The sequence below is a fragment of the Panicum hallii genome, chromosome 1 (genome assembly GCF_002211085.1).
Source record: "Panicum hallii strain FIL2 chromosome 1, PHallii_v3.1, whole genome shotgun sequence".
NCBI lineage: Eukaryota > Viridiplantae > Streptophyta > Magnoliopsida > Poales > Poaceae > Panicum > Panicum hallii.
The window spans coordinates 19,638,756-19,653,100 of NC_038042.1; the positions used below are offsets into that span (position 1 = coordinate 19,638,756).

A 14,345-nucleotide genomic window follows, 5' to 3' on the forward strand; every position below is an offset into this window, starting at 1 on the left:
ATGAGCTTGAATCGAGGACGACTCAAATGCAAGAAGGGGAGGATGATGAGGACATCAACACCAACGATACATCCATGCGGACACAAGTACTTATTGCTGGTCCTATTACTCGTGCTCGTGCTCGTCAAATTAATCATCAGGTGAATTCACTTTTGAGTTCATGTCCATCATGTTTAGACCATGGAGACACATGCACTCTTATTTTGCTTAGGAACCGAGGAGACGACCGAAAGGGAAACGGATTCGCGCAGGCTGGATTCAAACTTTAGAATAGCACAAACTTATGACGATCACGACGGTCGCATATGGACTTGGATTGGGGCGTTCAAGTACTTCATGGTAAGCTTATGAAGTCTTCTTTCAAACGGATCCAGTCTCATATCCATATCTATTTGGAGTCGGCCGCAATCGTCGAATTAATACATAGTTTTTTTCTGCCCATGGTGCTGCGTCACCCTATTTTAGTCCAATGGCCCGTGTATCAAGTTGAGTCCATTACAGATGCATCCTAGGGTTGGAATATGACCCAGCACCCCTGTGGTCATCTTCCCAGTCCTTATACCCCTTAGCCACCGCCAAAAACACTTGGGTTTTGTTTAGATCAAGTTTAGCTCTCACTACTTGCCGGTAAGCACGCGCGCCGGATTAGCCGCCCGTCTTCCTGTCTTCAGAACCCCACCTTCTTGGAGATTGAGTTTGAAACCTTCATTTACATCTGGTAATTCAGTACTTGTTCTACATGTTCTTACTAGTTCTTCGATTGCTTGCAGGACGAGTGCCCTAGTGACCAAGATGTCGCGCTCCACGAGATCGCGGCAGCCATAGGAGGTGGTGTATCGGTTGCTAAGGCGCAGGGTCCTTGGACGGCTGTAGTCGAGCCGTGAACGTTGTCTCCTCCATCAATCGAGTTATTCCACGCCTCTCATCGAAAGATCAAGAACAAACCCTAGCAGGTTCACATCAACCACGTTTGTGGGCGCCGAGGTGGCTCCCACATCCTCCTCCAGCTCGGGGACACGGGGGCCTCACTCTCTTCCACCCTTCCCGCGCTCGACGGGGGAGGCATCGCTACAGTCACCACTGCATTGCACAGTGTGGGGATCGCTGTCATCACCGACGGCCTGCTTGTGGAAGCCGTTCCCCAGCCCCCTCCACGGGTCGGAGCGAAAAACGCTAGGTTGGGCCTCCATGGCACTAAATCGGCACCAGGCTGAAGGCCAGTCGACATCAAGGTGCTGCAAAGAGAAGCAGAATGAACGAAAGAATTTGGAAACGAGGTCAAAACCCTAAGATGATTCCCTTACCTCGAAGCCCAGCCGAGTGGGGGAAGTCCGAAGCTCCGTATGCCCGGCGGCAGCCGCGAGCCAAGCCCTGACACATCGGCCGAGGTGGGGACCGATTCTGCTGATCCCCGACCAGCGTGCGGAATGTCATGGCCGAAGCGCACCGTCAAGGAGCCCGGTATGGCCTCCTCCTGACCACTGGGCGGGTCGGACGCGCTCGCCATCTCCGAATGTCCCCCGATCGAGCACGCTCCTCTGACCCACCCTCGCGTTTCTCCGTGTCCGCCGCTTCCGATCGTTGCTCCACTCGAGCCCGCTTCGCCTCCTCCTCCTGCACCGCGTCCCCTTCAGCGGCATGCTTTCTTGCCTCAGGTGCGTTGGAGGACACCCCGGGGCCCCTCGAGGTCCCCGTCGCTGTGGCACCTAGGGGTTCTATCACGAACACAGAGACATCCTCATACTCCGACTCCACCTCCTTCGATTCTTCCTCGCTGTCGGAGTTGGTTGAGGGCTCCGACTGGAGCTCTTCCTTCACGACATCGCGGTCCTCCCCCATCCGGACCTGACGCGTGATCTCCATCTCCTTTTTCATCCTCTTCTCGGCTTTTTCAGCTTTTTTCTTCTTCCTGGCTTGGGAAGCCTCTACTTGGGCGGCCTGCTTGGCCGCGCTTTCTGCCCCCTTCAGGAGGTGGGGGCAGGATTGGGGATGACCGAGCCCCTGGAAAAGCAAGGCAAAGTCAAGAGACAGTCGGGTACTCGAAGACCAGCAAGAAAAAGGAGAGAGGAGGACTTACCGAATTCGGCAGGAGCTTCTCGTCGAAGGCCAGCGGACCCCTGATGACCTGCTGATTCCCCACCTTGAGGACCATATCGAGCCACGACCACACCTCATTGTCGAGCACCGCCATCGTTGACACTCGGTCGGGATCGTTGACACACCAAATCAAGAATGTCCTCCATGACTTGCTTCCACATCGCCTTCTCAAGAACCTCCACCCGCTCCTTCTCCATAGTAGGGCGCCCCCATGTCCAGCTATCCTTCCTTATGTGGCATGCCACCGTGAATGACGGGAGTGGGTTCCCCGCCGAGTTCCTGATGTAGAACCACTCTTCACGCCACCCCCCGTTCGAGTCCGTGGGGGTGTATGCCGGGTAGTCTCCTGACCGGTGAGCCCTCTTTTGAGGGCCGAAGCCCTCAACCAGCGTGAGCTCTGGGTCCCCCTTCGCCGACAGGGCTCGACCGTAGAAGAAGCCTCGAAATAGATTTGCGTGTGGATCTATTACGAGGAAATCCTCACAGAGCATGACGAAGCCCGTGATGTCCAGCACCCCATTTAGGTTGAGGTGATGCAGCTCCACCCCCCCCCCAACTCGTTAGCAGCCCGAGCAAGAACGGGTGTGCCAGGTACCCAAGACCGCCCTTTTGGAACGCGAGGAAGCTCTCGATCTCGTCGGCTTCAGGCTACAGCTCCTCGTGCTCTGTGCAGAGCGTAGCGCTAGGGACGGAACGTGACTGCCATACCGACTTATCGGCGCACGACCACCCCCCGACCGGCAAAGCACGACGCATAGGGACAACACAGGACAACCCCTCCGCGACATAGGAGTTGGGCGGTGGCCAACCAAGGACTCCGATGAACGGAGTTGGCGGTCCCGACTGACGAAGTTTGCGGCCCTGATCGACGGGGCAAGGAAACTCTCTCTCTATTTTTCTCTCTTTCTCTCGCTATACCAGTCCACCTATTAGGAGGGTGCCCCCTTGGACTATAAAAGGGAGGGTCATCCGCCTAGGAAAGGGAATAGAGATCCAAGAGATTCACTCTGCACTCGAAAGCTTATAACTTTCTAAACTCTCACGAGCACCCGGGCTTAACGAATACATCTGACCGACCCTCGACTGGAGGTAGGGCAAGATTGACTACATCAGTATAAATTGAGTTACTATATGATAGGTCATTTCCGATCACGACACGCGACATACATTTCGAGTAGATTTAGCTGCCGACTATTTCCGAAACCAATAAAACAAGACCGCAATTCAAAAGTTAAACCCAAACTTCAAGCATATGTCCATTCAAAATAAAGAATATTTGGAAGCATTCTGAAAAATCTGTGTGGCTTATTGCTCGGTCGAACAAACAGCCATGCACCCGTATGCTGTGTCCACACGATACTTTGTATTTCTGTAGCGTTAATCTAGGTCCACGAAGAACAAGTGCACGCTACACAACACAGACATGGCTGTAACCGACTCAAAAGCAAAGTACACAGCTGGAGCAGGGATAAGCGCAAGGACAGCGCATCACCGAAAATATCTGCCAATTCTCCCGCCAAAACGGAAGACAGCAGAGCACCAGAGGGGCATTTCCGTCACATTGAGCGATCTACTTGCGGGCCAAGAACCCCGGAGGCATTTCGGCCCGTTTGGACTTTGGACGTACGGGCACGGCACCGTCAGGAGCGCGCTCCGGCCATATAAACCACCCCACCACTCCGTTTTTCCGCAGCAGCCTTTTCCCAGTTGCCACCCACCCGACCGCTTCTCCTCGCCTCGCCTGGAGCCATGGCTGCTCCGGCGTTCCACCTCCTCCTCCCCCTCCCCGTCCTCCTCCTCGCCTCTCTGCTCCTCCCCACCGCAACCGCCGCCTCCCACAACAACAACGGCGCGCCGGCGACCCACGCCCACCTCCTCCACCACCACGGCCACGGCCATGCCCACCACCACCGCTCCCCGTCCACGATGACGGCCACCGCCCGCTTCGACACCGCGCCGTCCATGCACCAGAACCGCATCGAGTCGGAGGAGAACCGCCAGTCGCTGCGCGTCCTAGACCCCTTCTTCACCCCCGCGGCCGCCCAGGCGCCCTCCGGCGAGGAGGCCATGGCGGCGATGGGCGCGGCCGCGGCGGACGTGGACCCGGCGCCGATCGACCAGCCCCAGCCGCCCTCGCCGCCTCCTTCCTTCGTCGCCACTGCGGATCTGCCCCCACTCGCGCCGCAAGCGGAGGACGCGAGGTGGTCCGCGCCTGAGGCCACATCCGCTCCTCCACCCGTCGACGAGCCCATGGCCACCACCACCACGACCCTTCCGCTCCCCAGCCCGTACCGCGAGGTGGCGAGCCCTCCGCCTCCCGCCCACTCCGCAGCGGCGGGGATGGTGTCCTCGGACGACGACCTCGGCCTGCAGCAGCTCGCCAAGGTGCTCGCGTCGCTGGGGTACAACGAGATGGCGTCGGCGGCCACGCTCCTCGCCGACTCGCCGTCCCTCGCGACCTGGCCCGGCGCGATCACCGTCTTCGCGGCCCCCGACATCTTCCTCCAGGCCGCCTGCCCCGGGTGCTCTCGCCGCCACCTCCTCCTCGACCACATGGCCCTGGGCTACTTCCCCTACGCCGAGCTCACCGCCACGCCCACCGTGAAGCTCCCGTCGGCCTCAGTCGGCTTCTGCCTCGACGTCGCCGCAGAGCACGGGCCCTTCTCCGTCCACCACGCCAGGCTGTACGTCGACGGCGTCGAGATCTCGCACCCTGAGCTCTACGACGACGGGCGCTACGTCGTGCACGGCCTCCACGGCATCCTCCCGCCGCTCACCCACGCCTCCTGCATTGAGGGCGCGCACCACCACCAGGTCCATGTCCACCACCACAGCCGCCGCCACCACCACCTCAGCGCCAGATCGGCTGCCGCCTCCGCCGCAACTGCCGCCTCCGTCGTGCGCATCATGATCCGCGACGCCATATCCCGCCTGCGCGACAGCGGCTTTGGCTTCGTGGCGCTGGCCATGCGCGTCAAGTTCGCTGAGCTGGAGAAGCTGGCGAACCTGACGGTGTTCGCGCTCGACGACCAGGCCATCTTCACCGGCGGAGGGCACGGCTACGTCTCTGCGGTGCGCTTCCACATCGTCCCCGGGCACCGCCTCACCCGCGCCGAGCTCCTGCGCCTCCACCCCGGTGCCATCCTCCCCACCCTGGCCGGCGAGGACCAGAAGCTCGTCATCACCCGCGGCGCCGGCTCCGACACCGACGAGGTCCGGATCAACTACATACCCGTGAAGGAACCTGACGCGGTGATCAACTCGCGCGTCGCCGTGCACGGCATCTACGTCCCGTTCCCCCGTCTCCACCTCGTCAACCTCGCCGCCTCGGTGGCCGTCGCCTCCGCCATCCAGATGAACGGCACCTGCGACGTCGGGGGACCCTTCGGCGACTGCGCCTCCACAACGATGACCTCTGCAACGATCCCGGCTGCTCAGGGCTACGGCGAAGGGCAGTGATGCGTGAGCCCGTTCGTTTTCTTCTTCTGAGTTTCTAGTACTTCCAGTAACTAGTAGGATTTTCAGCTTGAAGTTTCGTTGTTAGATGAGAGATGGGTGTTTGGTGGTCTGGTCGATAGATGTTCATGTCGCGTGATGAAATGTACTGCACTCGGCACTTGTTCATGGTGAATGAACCTTGATGGAAATTCTGATGGTGGTGATGTTTTGCTTTGGAAAATTACCAAGTTCAGTTCTGCTCTCTTTCGCATCTGTTTGCTCTGTTCTGTGTTCTATGTCCTGTCATCGTTGCATGTGTGCTGTCTGCATGTCTAATGCTGCTAGCAGCCAGCTGATTTTGCAATCGTAATTGATGACTGTGAATTGATAGATATCAATTTGATCATGATTTTCGTGGAACATTCAAGTTCAAATAGTGAAGTGCTCATATCCTGAAGTATGTTTAGAAGTTAAATCAGTCATCATGTGATTTACCCTTTGCTATTTGCTGATTATGATTATACCTCAATTGTTTGTGGTTTGCTTGGATCTCCATAGTCCTTTGCTCGATGATAAAGTTTGCAGTGAGGTGTGTTGTTGGGATTTGGGGATTAGGATCAGGTAGTCCTACAAGGGTCGAGGTTCATGATGCATATGATGGTTCGTATACAATGTCGTGTTAGATGATTCTTTACTTGGGTCGAGTATTGCGTGATGAATGAAACCTTAGTTGAAATTCGAATTGTAATGCCGTTGTCTTTGTGAAATAACCATGATCTGAAGCGCTCATATTCATGAAGTATCTTCATCGTAAAATCAGTAATCATGTATGTGATTTATCCTTCACCATTACTGATTGTGAATGTATCTCAATTGATTGTGGTTTGCTTGGAGCATCCAGAGTCCTTTGCTCAAAGCCAAGTTCACAGCTTCGCTGCTGAATGAGAGGCCCGTTGTTCAGAATCGGGATCATTTAATCAGAAATAGGTGGATCTTCATGATCCATATGAGAGTTAATGTGAAATGCCATCTTAGAGCATTTCCAACAGATTACCAAAATTTGATCATCTAAATGGACATGTAAGATGATCTCCTATTATAAATAATACAGTTTTTAGCCATCTCTCCCAGCAGATTACCACCAATACTTCATACCCAATATTTTAACAGGTCAGCATCTCAGCCCATTTCACGGGTTCAGCCCATCTTACGAATTTGGCCCACCAAACCCAAACCAAATCTTGCCTTGTCCCTAACTGTTGGATTGGAACCGACGGTTTGGATGCACTGTGTGGCAGAACCAATCCGCTTAAATTATTCCGGCTAAAGTGCGCTAGTCATCACTTTACAAGCGATACTAACTCAACGTACTTCAAACAGAACAAATCATTGGTCTGTCGGGTCACTGCCCGATTCAACCACGGTTACACAGGATTAAGGTAGGTTTACCTCCCACGAAGGTGAGTTTACAATCACACCACAGCTCACCAACTTTTAATTCCTAGAAATATTAAACATTATTACAATCTATTTTAAACTGAAAGTAAACTTATACAACATTGTTTAAAACCACAAGCAAGCTTGTTTAGATTCACAGCGGAAGAAATTAACACGCCACTACACACGTCGCGAAAGTTGGCACCACGCTCAGCTCGAAACATGGCGTCATACCGGAGGGTCATTGCCAGCCGGGGACGGATCCCACTCCACGGACCAGCCAAACGGAACAGAAAATGGCCAGGCTGGACTATCCGTTTGGTTCTCACAGGCCATACCTGAAAGACAGACTAGCAAGACTGAGTATACTAATACTCAGCAAGACTTAATCGAGATTGGATATACTTAGCCGGAAGCTAGACCATGGAGGATCGAGGGGTTCTGGTTTTCTTTTTGCTGAAAAGCAACAAAGAGTATGATCTAACTTTCATATTTTAGCTTTCAGATTCTAATTTCATTAACCATTCTAGGTAAGCATCAGCAAGGTAGAGATTAGCATCCATCAAGATTATTCCAACAATAGTTACTGTTCTTACTCTATGTGGCAGAAGGAGCAAGCCGTCTCAATCTCCGCGAGAAACGGATGATTCTAAATCGAGTTTCATAACCTTACAAGAGATCCTAACTCACACGTTCAGAAACTTAACTTTCTGAATAACCATTCCCATCATATTCCGGGTTATGGATCAGGGCCACTACAAGCGACTGTAGGACCATACGCACATCCAATGTGCAGGACGTACGTATACAGCGCCACTGTATGACCGTACTCCTGTCTGCTATGCAGAACGTATTCCCACACGTTGGTGCGTGTGTGCAACAGAAACCAATATATCGAGTGGTGGGGATAAGTCCATTCACCGGGCAAATCAGGTAATAGGCTTACCGCGTACCATATTTACGGCATGTGGCTAGTACTTTCAAACACTTGACCACAGCTACCACACACTGCGATCTTATCAACTTATCAACATAGACGGGGTAACCTTTCAAGTCATGATACTGCATATGACCCCGTCCATCATCCTTATAGTGATTGCAGAATAGTAAACATTCAAATCCTATATCGCGCGAGTGACAAAAAATCACTCGACTTCTGCCGGTCCTATTAGCAGAGCATCTATTCGATAAGGACTCAGGCATAATATATAGGTTCCTAGGATCCATGCATCTAGGGTTTCATTTCAACTCCTAGACTTAATGCATAATATAGATATATAAGTATAAAACTATATAAGTGTAGTAATTTAAAATACTGGGTTATGCATCGGGGCTTACTTTCTTGAGCGAGGCTAGGGTCAAGGATGTCAAAGACTTCCGAACCTTGGTTCGGGGCTTCAGTTAAATCCTCAGCGACGTTCACCTGGTGTTCAGAAAATCCTTGCTCGGGCTCCTGGATTAGCTCGTAGACTCCGTCATCGAGTGTTGTTTACTCTACATGATATGCAGTGATTTGAATTAGGTGATTATTGAGTTAAGAACTTTACTTCACGATAAAGTTGCAATCTAACAAATTGATAAATACAACTTCATAAAATAAGAAAGTTGAATTCAAACCTACTATTTGTATCTTAATTCAATCATCATAATTAATGGGATTAATTGAATTAGGTTAACAAGTTTGATTTTTATTTTGAAATCCACAAAGGCTATAGACTTGAATTTTTGTGGGTAAGCTTACTTCTAACAGATGGGCTTACTATGAATTTTTCATAAATTTCTGAAAATAGAAACTAAAGCATTTGAATTAAGTTCAAATTTCAAGTTTAAATTCAAACCTTAGGCAAAACAGTGCCATAAATTCTTGAAAGATTTACTATGAACTACTCAATTATAGAACATCACATGGTAAAAAGATCTAAGCATGAAAACCTTAGTAACATGCTTGAATAAATTTAAACCATTTCAAGATTGATTTGCATAAGTTTAAATGAGTTCAAGATAGGGTTCAGCACTGCAGGTGAAACTTGCACACAAGCTCACTCATACCCTAAACAGGCTACACACCAAAAATCACAAGCAATAGAGCTAGCATGCAAAAGTTATACTCAAGATACCCTTTTGCTAAACTTTAAAATAACTCAAAAAACATTTGGTTTCAAATCAGACTCTAATAAACCAAGTTGTAGAGCTAAACTTCTGGAGTACAACAAACCGGTTTGACAATTTTTAGATTTTTCTACAAATTCCTATGGATTTTCAAAGTTGGCTGATTTGAAATGGGGGTACTAATTTTTCATAGAAAGGACCCTGAAAAGATTTGAATCCTTGCAATTGGGTCCTTGGCCGGGTTAAACAGAGAAGCCGATCGATGGTGATCAAATTCCGGCGAGGGGGCTCACCGGTGGTGAGGGGAAAGTGGGGAAAAAGGTTCAGGAGCTCACGGCGGTCACGGGGGTGGCCGGAGTTGAGGAAGAGAGGGGCTGAGGCGGCGAGTCGACAGTGAACAGAGGCGGGCGGCGGGGCTCCGAGGGGCGGCGACGGCGTTCTGGTGGCCAGAGGGGAAGTGACTAAAAAGCTTCCACACGATGACGTGGTGCTGGCAGTGTGCTTGGCTGGGGCTAAGAGGGGATGGAGCGTCGGGATGACGGCGAGACCGAGCGGCGACGGAGCTCGAGCTCACCGGCGCTGTGGTCCGGGCTGCTCGGGTGCGGGAAAGTGAAATTGGATGGGTCTGTGAGCCTCAGTGGGTTGCGGCGGTGCTACTAGAGCACTGGATCGTGGGTGGGAGGCAGCGGAGGCGGCTGACGACGGCGGGCAGGAGCTGCGGCGGAGCTCCGGCGAGGAGTAGCGCTCGGGAAGAAGGAAGATAGTGGAAATGTGAGTGCGTGAAGGCAAGAGTGAGTTCACTGGGATCTCAGGGATGTGCTTCAAGTCGAGGAGGAGGCACGATGAGCGAGAGCTGTTGCTAGCAAGCCGACGGCGTGCGTGGCGGCTCGGGCGGCGGCGGCGCGACGTGGAGGGGCAAGGAGAGGGCCAGCGCGGGTCGGGTGAGCGGCGGGCGCGGCGCTGGAGGGCACGTGGCGTGGAGAAGAGCGGTGCGGGGCAGCTGGGTCTCGGGAAAGTGGCCGGCGAAGGTGGCGGGGTCACGGGCACGAGGCAGAGCAGGAGGGACTGGAGGTAGACAAAGGAGGACTGGTTTAGAATTTTCCAAAAATGTAGGGACTCCACTGTAAAACAAAATTAACTTTCAAACCATAGCTCAAATGAAAATATGCCCAAAAGCAAAAATGTAGAGCTTAACAAGATCTACAACTTTGCTTTAAGGTTCAGTTTCAAAAGAGTTAAGGATTTGAATCTATTTTAAAACTTGGCAAAATTTTAAACTTCGGAGAAATCCTATTTAAAATCTACACTCCAATTGAATCCTTAGAGTAGTTTCACTTCTATCTGTGGTTTAAAAGTAAGTACTTGCTTCTTGCAAAACAACCCTTTACATATTTTGATTTTACCTACCATTCTCACACATTTTGCACCAAAGGACCTAAATTTTCCAGAATTACAAAAAGACCCTTTTGCCTTTGCATTAAAGTTTTTAACACACATACAAAAGATCAAACACACAAACTCATACTAGAATCTATTGTGTTTTAATCCCAAATACCTGAATATCACACACTGTCCACATATCTCGCCAGAGGAAAGGTAGTCTGTGCCGCCGTCGCCGTCCTCCTGCAGCTGCCCTCCCTTGCCTAGCCTCATGTCTGTTGCCTTCTCCACATGGAATCAACGACAACAGCCTCCCTCTCTGCCCTTTTTTCTCCAGGAATAGAAAAGGAAGCTATGCATTGGCGGACCTATAGGGTGGTCCAATATGTCGTGGCATACCGTAAGATCCAGCCCACCCTGGAATCGACCTGCGCAGCTGCCCCTTGGCCTCGGCCTACCTGGACACGGATCGCGTCGTCACCTCCTCAGCTCCTCACGCGAACACCGCTTCCGCCCCGAACTCCCTCTCCTCGGCTCTCGCATCTCGCCCAGCAGCACCGTTCGCCGTCCGCCGGATCCGGCCGGAGCCTGCTCGCCACGCTGGTCGCCTGGTCTGCCTGCTGGCTGCCGCAGTGCCGCCAGCACCGGCCCGCCCTCAGACCCTAGAGGAGGCTTCGCCTACTACTGGCCCGCCCCCAGCCCCCAAATCGGCCAAATCAAAGGTATATCCCCATTCCCCTCCTTAACCCTAGCCAGTAGATCAATAGATCAGTAAATGATAATTGATGTCACATGTACATTAATAGATGCAAGAATTGAAGAATGAGGATACATCATACATGGGTTGATTATTGATGTATTTCATTTTTTTATAGATTCCATGAACAATGAAGAGGGATAGGGATATTGAATCACTTTTTCAGAAGCATATGGCAAAGAAGCTTGCAACAGAGTTGGAAGAGAAAGTTCAAGAGCAAGAGAGAATAATTGAAGAAGATGTGAATCCTAGTCTTGTGGCATCTAGTGTGCTTTCAAAATCAATTGAAGTTGAATATGTCCTACCACCAATCCCACCACCAACTGAAGATGTTTTGCCACCCCGATCACCGATTTATGATATCAATCACCTTTCTCATGATCCAGGTAAAAGGTTCCCCTTTGCAAGTTATCCTTTTAACGCTCAAGATGCAATTAAAAGGTCATATATTCTTAAAGGTCCATTCCAACCTGTCGGTACATACAGACAGGGGTACCTCCTACTAGTGTGTCCAACCCGAGAGGCGCGAGATTATCCGTAACCTCGCACTAAGCTTCTGGGCGATAGGGTGTACGGCCCGGGCCTGATGACTGGGGGCATGGTCTCCGGACCTCCCCTCACGCACTAGCAGGTCCGGCGCCGCCATGTGCCTGCAAGGACAAAGTGCTTAGGAACAGCTACCATGGGCTCGGACCACCGCGGGATGGCCTTGGGCCCCCACGTGAGGAAGCCGGACCCCCAGGGGGCTTGAGCGCTTGGGACAGCTAGGGGGCCCGGACCTCCCATCCCACCGGGAAGGAGGTCTGGTGCCGCCACGTGCCCCTATGGAAGCGGCCGCTAAACCAGCACCGCCACGTGTACGGTGGATTCCAGCCTTCTACGAGAAGCCAGCCCAACTACCGCATTAAATGCGGGTGGTTGGGGTGCGCGTGCCTAAGACAGGGCATGGGCTGCCCTCTAACACGTTGGGCAGGTATGGCTGACATCACGATAAGCCCGCCAGTTACCGAGGCGGCGCATCACGTCACAGTGCTACGTGCGTAGGCGAGGGACGTATGGTCATATCGCAGTGCCGCGCGCATGGGCGAATGGTTATTATGACCTGCTACAGGAAGGCCACGGTGTGTGCTGCTATAGTGCCTAAGGCTACAGCACGACAGGTCAGTATAGCCCCTTCGCCTGTCAGCGGGAGCTGACTCTACAGCGACAGCAGGACTCCCTCTACGCATGTCAGCAGCAGCAGACCCTATGCTAACAAGACAGCACAAGACCATATCCAGACGGAGGATACACACGGAGGCTGATGAGGAAGATCTCAGGATCTGAGGCATTTAAGGCTCCAATGTGTACGTTATTTAATATATCGCCGGATCCACATGTCGGGATCCCGCTCAGTGTACGCGCTCCCCTTGAGCCTATAAAAGGGAGGGCGCGCACGTTAGAACACAAGTTCCACCAACACACAAGTTCACACACACACAAGCAATACAACACACAGTGGACATAGGGTTTTACGCTCCTGCGGCCTGAACCACTCTAAACCCTTGTGTGCTTCTCGTGTTCATACACCTCTAGATTGAGCATTCCTTGACTTGCCCCAAACTCATCCTAGCTAGGATTAGGCGGGTGCACTCCGCCACCCGGCTGGAGAAATCCTCCGACATTTGGCGCGCCAAGTAGGGGTAGGTTTGGTTTGCGCTTGATCAAGGCTCAAGACCACAATGCCACGGGTAGTTGAGCACCATGACCATCCGATGGGGGAGGAAGTGATATCATCCACGCCGCATGCCTCTCGCCATCCTCCATCGAAGGTTGTGGCGGCCAGGGAGCTTCTCTACAACCCGTCGGATGCGGTGGCCTCGCCCACGTGCTGAGGCAATTGCGAGACAACGTCGACTGCCTCCTCAACTTGGGGCAGGTCACCCCAGGCACATCGGGGGATCTGCGTCCAGGCAGCGCCGCTGTCAAGGCGGTGCATCCGGCTCTGTGCACTCCCCAACAGTGAGGAGTGCACGGACCGAAGACCTACGGGCCGAACTCAACCGCAGGCATGCAGGAGAGGACACCCGCGTCACCATGGAGCGGGCGCGTGAGCGCCGGCTCAACATCGAGGGTCAGAACCTCGAGGTCGAGCTCGACACGGGTGTACCAAAGCCGCAGGGACACGTCCAGGCCCCGGTGGCTGGGGTGGGCTGCGCAGCGCTCGCAGACCACCTCCGAGCGGTGGTCTGGCCATCCAAGTTTCGGCCCCACCTACTAGAAAAGTATGAAGGGTCCACCAACCTGTCAGAATTCCTACAAGTCTACATTACCGCTATCATGGCGGCAGGGGGTAATGACACCGTAATGGCAAGTTACTTCCACATAGCCTTGACGGGGCCAGCCCGGACTTGGCTCATGAACCTCACCCTGGGATCCATCCAATCCTGAGGAGAGCTCTGTGCGCTGCGAACTTCGCCAGCGCGTACCAGCAGCACGGCGTGGAGGCCCACCTCCACGCTGTGAGGCAGCAACCCGGGGAAACCCTCCGGGCATTCATCTCCTGCTTCACCAAGGTACTAGGAACCATTCCATGTATTTCCGATGCATCTATTATCACGGCTTTCCGACAGGGGGTCCGTGACGAGAAGATGCTGGAGAAGCTGGTGACCCATCAGGTGGAGACCGTCACCACCTTATTTGCCTAAGCGGACAAGTGCGCCAGGGCTGCTGAGGGCTGTGCATGGCACTCTGCCCCTCAAGGAGGGCCCACCCAGACGGGGGGCTCTAGTGTCGTTGCCCCTGGTGGTAGCAAGAAGAAGAACAAGAAGAACCACGGCGCAAACCACGGCGCAAACAAGCCGCACACTGGAGCTCCGGTCATTGTAGTGGCTGCGGCCGGGGGCCAGAACCCGCACGGCAAGCATCCACGCCAGCAGCGCAGCGACCGTGGGTCATGTCCTGTTCATCTTGGGGCCCGCCACAGCTCTCCAAATGTCGCGAGATCCTGAAACTCGCGGAGCGTGTCAGCAAGAGGCGCGAGCAGGCCTCCAAGGATGACTCCTCCCCGCCGCGGCAGTCCGGCAAGGAGAAGATCTCCGATGGCGATGCTGCCACGGCGGAGGAGTTGGGGTACCAAACCCCAAAG

General features: G+C 53.2%; 1 protein-coding gene across 1 annotated transcript; it reads left to right on the plus strand.

Annotated features, from left to right (window-relative positions):
- Nucleotides 1-3,806: 3,806 nt before the first annotated feature.
- Nucleotides 3,807-5,776, plus strand: LOC112902680. Its single transcript, XM_025971850.1, has one exon. It carries the CDS (start codon nucleotides 3,847-3,849, stop codon nucleotides 5,554-5,556), a length of 1,710 nt encoding a protein of 569 aa, XP_025827635.1. The 5' UTR covers nucleotides 3,807-3,846; the 3' UTR covers nucleotides 5,557-5,776.
- The last annotated feature ends 8,569 nt before the right edge of the window (nucleotides 5,777-14,345 follow it).